Source organism: Gossypium raimondii, chromosome 10 (genome assembly GCF_025698545.1).
Source record: "Gossypium raimondii isolate GPD5lz chromosome 10, ASM2569854v1, whole genome shotgun sequence".
Lineage (NCBI taxonomy): Eukaryota > Viridiplantae > Streptophyta > Magnoliopsida > Malvales > Malvaceae > Gossypium > Gossypium raimondii.
The window spans coordinates 37,905,162-37,916,015 of NC_068574.1; the positions used below are offsets into that span (position 1 = coordinate 37,905,162).

The 10,854-nt window shown below is 35.7% G+C and overlaps 1 protein-coding gene across 2 annotated transcripts; it reads right to left on the reverse strand.

Annotated features, from left to right (window-relative positions):
- Positions 1 to 387: 387 nt before the first annotated feature.
- LOC105776631 (TNF receptor-associated factor homolog 1b) lies at positions 388 to 10,186 on the reverse strand. Of its 2 annotated transcripts, XM_012599403.2 has the most exons (13): positions 9,960 to 10,182; positions 9,084 to 9,302; positions 7,676 to 7,787; positions 7,348 to 7,436; positions 7,182 to 7,250; positions 6,978 to 7,107; positions 6,260 to 6,418; positions 5,579 to 5,927; positions 4,169 to 4,281; positions 3,095 to 3,242; positions 2,341 to 2,807; positions 2,057 to 2,258; positions 388 to 1,957 (listed from the first exon to the last, which is right to left on the reverse strand). In XM_012599403.2, the coding sequence occupies exons 2-13, from the start codon at positions 9,256 to 9,258 to the stop codon at positions 581 to 583; spliced, it is 3,390 nt and encodes a 1,129-aa protein (XP_012454857.1). In that variant the 5' UTR covers positions 9,259 to 9,302; positions 9,960 to 10,182; the 3' UTR covers positions 388 to 580. The 2 variants fall into 2 exon arrangements, with proteins under 2 accessions (XP_012454857.1, XP_052477589.1); XM_052621629.1 differs by lacking the exon at positions 6,260 to 6,418 and having other exon boundaries at positions 5,579 to 5,873; positions 9,960 to 10,186.
- Between the last annotated feature and the right edge of the window lie 668 nt (positions 10,187 to 10,854).

The following is a 10,854-nucleotide window of genomic DNA, read 5'->3' on the forward strand; positions in this document are numbered from 1 at the left end:
AATTTGCCATCTAATAATAGGGTTAATATTTGGTATGCAATATACTTTTTTTATTCCACAAGTATATTTTAAAAACTATCATAGATCTCTTTTTTAAAATATTCTTTTGAATATTAAACTATAACCCTATATGATACTTGTCAACTCCTAACACTACTTATAAAATTTAAAAACTTCACTAACATTGTACTAAATTTCTCTACTTCATATACTTGATATACATTTATCATCACCTCAACCCTGCTTGTGGAATTTTTAAATTCTACCGACAATGTACTAATTATTTACCCAACACCTGATTGAAATTAATACTAAATAAAATCAATTCATATTGAGTTTAAAAAAAAAAAGTAAAGCAGAGATAAAGGAAATGGAGATAATGCCTCGTTTCTAATGAAACTAAAAATGCTTGATGTAAAGAAGGCAGCAGTAACACTCTTTACAAAATGTTTTCCTTATGAAAAAGATTACAAACTCACTCCAAATCTGAGACCCCATCAAATTTTCCTCAAATCAATTATTACATCAGATAAGTAACAATCAAATTTGTGGGCAAACTCCCCTAGTTGTTTACCTCTTTTCAGTGCCCATTCGAAGGTCGGAATACGGTATAGCCATTGATGCCACATGCCATATTCGGATACTCTGGGCTGTAGTATGCGTAATTTTCACCATCTGCATTCCTCATGCTGAGTAAAGACAGATCCGAAGCTGCCATTTGCCACCGGTTTGGGACCAGTCCATCAATTTGTTGTCCATTAGCATAATGTAGGGGGCTAGCTTGTGGAATAAACTCCCTCTCTGTATCGAAATGGTTGCTGGAGGAACTACTATAACCTTGTTGGAACCCATCATTATGGTAACTCCGCATTCGCTCAAATCTGCACGAGCCACTTGAGGATCCCATACCATCTGACAAGCCCAAATCGGAATGAAAAGGAAAATGCTGATTTAATAAATATGGCTCATTGCCAAGAGCATGGAAGCCTGCTCCTGCCCTAGCAGCCTTCCCAACATTGTGTTCCTCATCAAGCAACTCATTTATGATGTCAAGATGTGGAAACTCGTCTGCCAAGACACCTTGGGTCTGACGCCCAGATGCACAGGCTGGAAACTCCATTGAGAAGTGTTCCCGGGACCCATTTTGCACAGACCTGTACAAGTCAAGATTTTCAAATTCACCAAGCAAAGTATTAGAGTGCATGCTTCTACTGCTATCCCTCTGAGAATTCTCCATCCAGTGGGGAGCACTCCGAAAGGTTTCCCTAGTTACCAAGCCAAATGGAAGGCCTGATTGGACAGAATTTGGCTCCATCTTCCCAGAACTCTGGGGCATATACAGTGGTGCAGAAACCAAGGCAGGTGGTTGTGAGTATACTAGTGATGGGTTGATGCCTGAGCTAGGGGAGTTGGAATGAGTAAAACCAGCTGAACTAGAAGCAACATTATGGTTACCCATTATGGCATTTCTGTAAGATTGAGGAACATAACCAGCAGCGGGGGATAGGTCAGGGCCCAAGTGGCCAACAGCACTAACTGATCGAGCAAGCAAAGGAGTAGTTTGAACCATAGAAACAACAGGAGTAGTTGGCCTAGTACCAGGAATTAGAGGGGCACTGGAGGGCCTTGACATCACAGGGACTTGTGGGATAGTAGGTTCAGATGGTTTTGGAGTCGCAGACTTCTGAGTCTCAGATTTCAAAATACCAGTTATTTGGACTGATGTACTAGAAGATGCAGGTTGATCACTCTGTTGCAAGCCGTTTGATAATGTCTTCCTAACTGAAATAGAATCTACACTGCCAGCACTCATTTCCTCTGACCTAAGCTGAGCAGGTAGTAGATTTTTGGAAGGGCTTCTTGGAGAGGATGGTCCAGCAGCCGTCTTCTCTTTAGGTCTTTCCAAATCAACTGAATCTTTGGTGCTTGGTTTCTTTAGCGGCAAAACAACTTCTTCCTATTACGTCGAGAAGATAAATGTCAATCATAAATATACAACTGTGAAGTGGCAAGAAGAGGTAAGAATTTAATGAGATGGAACAACAATATACACCACCTTCCTAACAGCATCCTGCTCAGCCCACTTTGTCTGATCTGATGAGGAAACAGCAGCCTCAAACTCAGCTTCACCAGCCTTGCTACTTTCAGTGACATCATTTTGATGCCCTGCATCTAATGCAGGACAAGGAGGCTGATAATCAGATTCTGTAGTCCAACTACTGCCATCACTCAATGTTTTACTTCGCTGGTTCCTTCCTCTACAAATTTGAAGAGTCAGATGAGATAAATACCATGTCATATCATCCAGAAGCATTAAAAGAAACCTAAGCAATACTTAACCTGCTCAGTGATTTTTTATTGTGGTTGTTTGAAAATGAGTTCCCTTTATAGGGACCATTCATTACCACTGACGGTACTGAGTCTGTTGAACATGTTGATGAACTATCATCCATTAGAGATGGGCTCCTCTTATCAGCTACTCCATTCTGTACACATGACAGTCCACTTATTCCACTGGTACAGGCTTCTGTGGGGGGATGGATTTCTGAGGTATCTGTATCCCAGTTAACAGGACTAGCATCTCTGTCTTCGGAGTCAGGCTGAAGAACTTCAGTGGCAGCATCAACGGAGTCAGAAACATCACCCAGAACATCAGCCTTTTCGGGCACTGGCTGCTCCTCCACCATCACAGAGGCTTCCTTTTCATCATCGGGGTGGTATTCTTGGTGCTTCCTCTCTGCTGCCACAATAGCCTTGTCCTCCCTCCCCTTCTCTTTGTTTTTCCGATTATTTCGTTTTTGCTTAGCCTGCAGTACATAAGCATTGGAAATGCATCAAATTCAGAACAGAAGAAAAATCTTTAACAAATTTAATCTCCATAAATATATATATGTACATATGTTTGTATAGCACACAAACACACTTCAAATTGCTTCCCAAAGTAAATTAGGGAATGCTTCAGATAATCACCAGAAGAAAAAAAAATTGAATGTGAAACAATATTTTATTTCATTTTGTTTGACAGAGGTGGTCCAAGAAGAGTTCATTCAGGATGTCTGCTAAGATCCTACCATACCAAAAACAGGTATTATACCTGTTTTTTCTTTGATTTTTTCTCCTTCTCAGATGCTCCTCGTTTAGCCTTCTGCTCGCTTTCTGCCAGCCAGGCAGCTTCTTCACGGATGAGTTCTTCTTGCCTTTTTAAAGCAACAGCTTCCTGATAGGCAACTTCAATCTTGTTGCTGTATGTAACCAAAAAATTAGGGCATCTATGGGTTCAAATAAGTATCACCATCACCCATTAATATCCTATAGAGATTGCTCAAAAGAAGTTTGAAACACTATGTGAAAATTAAGAATTCAACCCTTCCATTAAGCTGGCAGAGAAGGTCATATAAAGGAATACAAAATCAAGTGTAACTGAATTACCACCAAAATTTGTGCGCATAAACCACCATCAGAAAATAAGACAACGCCCTATTTCTATAAGATTCTTTTAGCTGGTAAGTTGACTAAGATCATATATCGCCCTCTCCCACTGAAAGAGAATAAACTTCCGTACTATAGTGCATTTGCCATCCTGGATGGTGTTTTCATGGTGACCAGATTATCATGCAGATATATAGATGCTAAGTGTAACAGAATGCAAATAATTGACATTCACTTAGGGTTAGTTTGAATAGGCGGTGCGTTTACCTGCGGTTAGTGTAAAAACAGCGGTGGCAGTGAGATTAGATACTGTAGCGATACTGTAGCGTGAGACAAAAAGTAAGCTAAACACACCGCACCGCACCCAACCGCCTATCCAAACCCACCCTTAGTAAGAAAACTTTGTAAACTATAAAATTTGCGATTTTCAGATAAAAATGTCTAGGCAAACTAGAGAGAGAACCATTTAAATTATATAGTGGCTCTCATCAAATATTTTCCCTCCATTAACCAGTTGTCCCACAAAAACAAATGCCATACTTATTACTCCCTTGGGTCCATTACTTGATAGGGGAAACAAAAAAATATCAGATACATACCAATGAATCATCATATTTATACATGCATATTCATTTGGTGGCTGATACTAGTTTCAAGGACGCATACCAGCATTTCCAGAAGTAATGAGAGACATAAATAACCAATCATTATTTTAAGGCCGAATCACAAAGCACGGTACCTGAAAATATGAGAGAGAACAAATATTTCCACCGTCCTGCGACCCAATTCCGTAAGACGTCTTTCATCACGCTCAATTGAATCCTTGTTGAAATCCTCTCCAGAATTTCCATCCTACAGAAAAATGAGAAGACTTGCTGAGAAAGGGAAAAGCTTTGTTTATTGTTGCTTTTTAAAAATACCAAAATAAATATGTTATGAAGGGCTGGAATTATCTTTCCCAGAGAAGTAAATGGGAATAGCATTAGCTTCTAGGGAAGCAAAAGCATCTATTTCCAAACTAGATGGAACACCTATTAGGACAAAAAGGTAAAGAAAATTCCACTAATATGCTCTCATCAATTGCCAAAAATTTTAAAATGGAACTGAACAAATTACTTTGTACTCCCTTAAACATGTGATTTTCTTACTATAACCTATCCAATGCTGTTAAGGCACTCAGCTAGGTGATAAGGCACAGTGAGAAAACAAGATTGCGCCATCAACCTTCTCAGACAAAGCTATTTTAAACCATGTTACTCAGACTCAGGTGTGAGTGTCAGATACAAGCATGCATCCAACACAGCTATAGTTGATTTTTCTAACATTTTCCATATATTTGAAGGATCATTAGAGGTCATATCCACATATCCGTGTGTCAGATACGGGTACTTCATGAAAAATGAAGAGTCTAAGAACATAGATTTTAAATGGGCCCTCGCACCAATGCATTTTGGGCTTCAATGCTAGGTGACAAAAAAGCTAGCTCCATTGAACTGGTGAAGCCAGCTTTTAGGAATCTCTCTTTCCTTTTTTTCCCCTTCTTTCTTCTAAACTCAAATGACCACTTATAGCAAAAAAGTAATAAACCTTTAATGCCCACTGAAGCCGACTTTTAACTTTTTTATTTTAAAACTCAAAATATCATTATTTATTTAATTTTTTAATTATAAAACTACTAGCCCTCACTTTATTAGTTAAACTTAGTTAAATAATTAAACTGAAAACTTCAATCTCCCTCAAACATTGATCTTAAAAACCATATGCTGACACTACCAAGCAAGGGTAAACATGTTTGTTTTATATATATTCTCTATCATTTCTACTATTTATTATTCTTTTAACTGTTTTTCCCCTTCTCTATACTTTTTTCTCCTATTGTAATTTTTAATAATTTTGTAATATGTATTTGGAGCAAAGATTGATATATATTATTGTAATGAAGACTCAATTCTTTGATTTTTTTTGTAACTAATGGACCAATCATAATGTATCATATATATTTATTAATTTATTTATAAGTATGCCCCTTACAGCATTTTTTTTTGTGCCTTTCACCTTTGCACATTGGGCTCTAGAGAGGACTTTGCGTCTTGAGTGAGCTTAGCACCCTTAACAACATTGAACCTATCATCAATATTCAGGAACTTACCTTAGTTCGGTTTTGAGGACCTTTCTCATCTTTCGGAGGTAGTGGTTCCAAAGCTGCCCTTTTTAGAAGTAGCAGCACATCGTCCACCAACAAAAACATATCTTTTTCCATATGAACAATCGGTGCTGGCATTTCTTCAGCATCCAATAGTTTGGACTTTGCTTTCTTGCCCTTACTCTGGCCTTCTAGTGCCTTCAACCCACTATAAAGTGAATCCATTACCAAAGTAGATGTCACTTCCTTCTCTATAAAAAAGTGCTTCACAACTATTTTCAAAATCACTTCTGCTTTCTCCCTGGACATCCGGCGCCTGGCATTTTGGTCAATCCCCAACCAGAAAGCACAGAAGCTGCAACATTTGCAAACATTAGTTCAAGAAGAGCAACAAAAAGCTAAAAGTGATGACCTGATGAGAAACAAAGTCACCAAACATGAGCCATTTAAAACATGAAGAAAAGGACAAAGAAAAACTGCCAAGTCTAAAAAAATTGAGGCCAACTTTGACAAATGATGTCAAAGCAATAAGAAATTTGATGTGGCAAGAACAAAGAAAACCCTCTAAAAGGAAAGCATTCAAATATAACATATCCTTCAAAGACAGATGCTGCACATGGTTAAAACTTGAATTTAGTGTTCTAGATGAGTAACATATCATTAAAAGACAGTGTATAAATCATTTACCTTGACCAGCTAGCTTTATCCTCTATCAACTTCCCTAGCTTTTGTTGTCTCTCATCCAAAAAACGGCGACAAATTTGCTCTACATTTGTCAAATACACTCTAACAAGTTCTCTCCTATACTGACAATCAAGGCAACGAAAAGGTCGGTCTGCTTTCTCCCTACAAATTCAAAACAAAAATATTACATTTGCTCACAAGATGGAAAAAAAACTAGATCAGGTGTACACAAATTACCAAAGCAAATCAACTTGATTGTAGCATGCCAAAGCAATAATTTCAAAATGAGGAAACCACTCAAGGCAAGGAACCTTCTTAAACCAAAAAGACCGCAGTAATAAGCCAACTTTATCATCAAAGGTATAATACAATGGCAGAATGAAACAATTACCAATAAAGAGTTTAATCCTGAATTTTATATTTACTGAAAACTAGGATTGCAAAAGTTCTGCTGATAAGCATGAAGAACAATATTCAAATTCCATATGTATGTTGCTACTAATGATGTCGCTCTTTTTCTTTAAGTACACATGTCTAACACATCCGAACATGGGTATAGGAATATGACCCTCTAAACAGAAGGAGAAACTTATTAAAAAACTTGAACATACTATAGCAAGAAATATAATATACCCATATCCAACACAAACCTGAGTACGAGCAACATAGACTACTATTGAATGAAGCCCCACAGGCAGAAGATTTCTTCACAATAAATTACCTGATGACTTGAACTTGAGCTTTTATGATAAGTGTGTCAGATTCTATAAATCCATCATAAACTTTAGAGAGCTCCATAAACTTTTTCCATCCCCAGTCATGCTCTTTCTTCCAGAATCGATGTAAAGTATCTGCAATCCACAGAATGTTGCTGATAATTCATGATCCCTAATATCGCAACTAAACGAAATGTGGGACAACTAACCTGAATATTTTGATTTCTTAGGATCTTTATTCACGACAGCTATTGTAAACTGTGCAAAATGACTCCAACCTGTCTCCAATAGAGCAAGGAAACATATAAGTTCAACTCCATAAACAAAAGATAAATGATAATAAATACATTGTGTAATTTACTGAAACTATCTAACCTGGAAGAAGTTTGTCATGATTAGCAACACAGAGAAACAATGAGAGATGATTGCAAACATCACAACCTTGTGGGTAAATTAAGATGTACCTGTCAAACATGGCAAAATGTTCAAATCGAAACTAGTGAATTTTCCCTGCTGAAAAAGCATATGTTTCTTTATGGACAACATTATAAAGTCTAAAAGATTTATCTGTTTGTGTGTACAAGAACGTATTCTCCACATAGAATTTCAATATGAAATGAAAGAATAGGAATCCAGAATGAGAATTATGAACGAGAAAGGGCAGAAGTAGACAATAAGAGCCAGCAATATTTCAGCCCCATACCACTTGTAGCCACCAACTTCAAATGCATTACTACGAAGTTCTCTTTTGTTAATCTGTGAAAACTTCTCTATCTTCCACGTATACTTTCCATATAATTCAGAAGGCCTTGGCCCTATAAAATAAGTGAACTCACTTTAAGAAACTTTGGTCATAAAAGATGGGAAGAACAAAAAGAACATATACCAAAAACTTCAAACTTAAAATGAAAGTGTAAAGAAAGTAAAGAGTGACAGGACTTCTTGATAAGTATTCCCTAATCCAACTTAATTTGTAATTCTTTTACACGCAAATAGTTACAGCATGTATCATCTAATAGCAAGCTAACCCATTCACCTGTTATTATAAAGAAACAAACTCAGTTCAAGAAATTTCAATCATAGAAAAAACGGAAGAATAACAAAAATGCATCCCAAATTGCTCATACATAAACTGAAAGATATATATATGTGATACTGATAGAGAAAATGTCTAGAACGATTCCCTAGCCCAGCTTCATTTGTGCTTTCTTTTTCTTTTCTTTTTTTTAAAAAAAAATCACTGTGCATTTAGAGCACTCAAAATAGTTCAGAACAAGCATCTTCAACTAACAGGCTAGCCTATTCACCTCTCATGTTATATGTCAGGAAGATACAGTTAAGAGCACCTTGAAGAACTCCAGATGGCATTTAAAAGAGAAAATATAAAGTAAATAACTAGTACTTGAAATACACATGACATTTAAAAAAAGAATAAGAAGTTAAAACAAAAAAAGAATCCTGAGCCATAAAATCCAATCCCTGTCTGGACATCATGATTCATGAGTACTGAAACTTTGTGTATATGGAGGAAATCATTCAAAAAGATCCTCCTTCCATCCATCTAGGCAACTTGCATATAAAGGGTACCGGAGATTAAAAAAAGATTCAAAACAACAGTATGTTAGAAAAATATCTGCTCAATCCAATTTTTAAGAGGTGAATGTGTCATGAGAGCCAGGCTTTAGTTAAACCTTCTATAATCAACCATTGATCAATGAGTTAGAGCTTAAAAAACATAAATTCACACAGAATTAACAAGAAACAAATCTACAGTAACATTACACTCAAGACAACTGTGGCTTATGCATGCTTCAACAATCTAATCCACCAATTCTAGTTATTATTATAGGTAATTTCTAAACATTAGAGAACCACTCTGTCGCATTCCAAAATTTAGACAGAAAATCACAATAGACTAGCCAAAACTAAATTCAAGCCAATTTTTTAATCATGCCATTCAGCATTTTATTATCCACTAGATTTAATATATAAAGGATTCAACTTAACACTTCAATAGTATCAATGTTGAGAATAAACAGACAGTATACTAATAAATGTTCAAAAGGATAAAGGGCATTCAACCAAACACCAAAGGGGAACCATACACATACCACCATCATCATCATCAGAGTCCCAGTAAGGGGGTGAGGTTGAAGGTGTTCCGTTTTCCACCTGGTCAAAAGACCGCCACTCTGCCAACGCTTCCCCTGCTTGACAACGCTGCCCGCTTGAAATCCCCTCCACGGACCTTCCCACTCCAGTCTCCTCGCTTGCAACTGCAGCCATTTTCCCCTAGAAAACTCCTCCCCACACTCCTTGTGCCCCACTTGCTACAAAATCAAGAACCCGGTTAAGAAAACCAATCAAAATCATTAACTCTTAAACCTCACTTCGAAATGTAAATCATCAGAAACACCATTTCAAAGGAGGCATATATCCTCTAATCAATCTTATTTAACCACAGCATCCTAAAACCCAAAATTAAAACTACAGTTGCATCAAAAATTACACGGCCGTTTACCATTAAAGTTTCCACAAAACCAACTGGCACAAACACAATTTATCAGGCTCATATGCAATTTAATAGCAAAGTTTTTCATATTTAAAACATATATAATTTAAAGAATCTATCATTATTTTAATTAGACAGATTCAACGACTACAATCAATCAAATTAAATTAAAAACCAATAAAACCCTAACAGGGAAAATCTTAATAAAGTCAATAATCAAGCTCAACAGAATCCTATGAATCAACCCATAAAACCCAAGTTAAACAACCATCAAATTAAGACCCAATAACATGAAACTCAAGCTCAATTAAACCCTCTAAGAAAAATAAAGATCGCCAGACTCAAACCCCTCTTCGCCAAAACCCCAGAATCAAACCCTTAGAAAACAATAAATAAAAAATAAAAACCCAATAAATAAAAGAAAAATCAAAACGATTTGGGCAAACATCGTGTAGATCGAATAGTGAAAACGAACCTGGAAACGGAAGAGCCAATAAAGTTTTTCTTTTTGCTTGTTCAAATAGGGGCTATGGCAGCTCTCTTGAGATTATAGAGAGAGGATAACAGAGACAAAAGACAAAATAAAGGGGTAGCAGCAAGAGAACGAGCAAAGAAAGAGAAGAGAACCCAGGGGAAATATTTTTTTTTCTATTTATTATAGTAAATTCTTTTATTCTGTAATTTAATATTTTTTCTGATAATTTACTATTTCTCTTTTTTTTCTTTTTTCTAATTGTGTGCGAGGGATGAGATGAGAAGGAGGAGAGATACGTATTTATATAATTTACATTAATCTCTTTAGGTAGATCAGGTTGATCTTACATGGATGAATTTAGATCGGATTAATAAGATTTAAATTTTGTATGTCAAATTAGTTTTAATTTCGACTTATTTCTAATTTATGTGAGTTTTGCCATCAATCATTTTAGATTCGAATTATTTTATATTTATAGACTAAATTTTTGGATAGATTCTTTCATTCGTAATTAATTTAATATATAAATTATTTTAAATTTATCTATATTATATAGAAATATTTTAATTGGGTTGATATTATCATAATCGGGTCTTAATTATTAAAATATTAAAACACACTTATTTTAACAAAGTAATAAATATTAATCTAAGAGTATTTTAATTTTTAAATAAAATCTAGAAAAAAATTCATGCTTACAATGGGTTGAACATGAAACACCGAACATATACACTTTCAACTTTGTCATTTCAACTAAAATGACATTTGATGTTAAGTGAATTCTCAATAAATATATATAATTATCTTCACTCGCATCATGGGCATGTCATAATTTTATTGATAATATTGTCAATTTAGTTAATCCATAAGTCAACTCGATATTAACTCAAGAAAA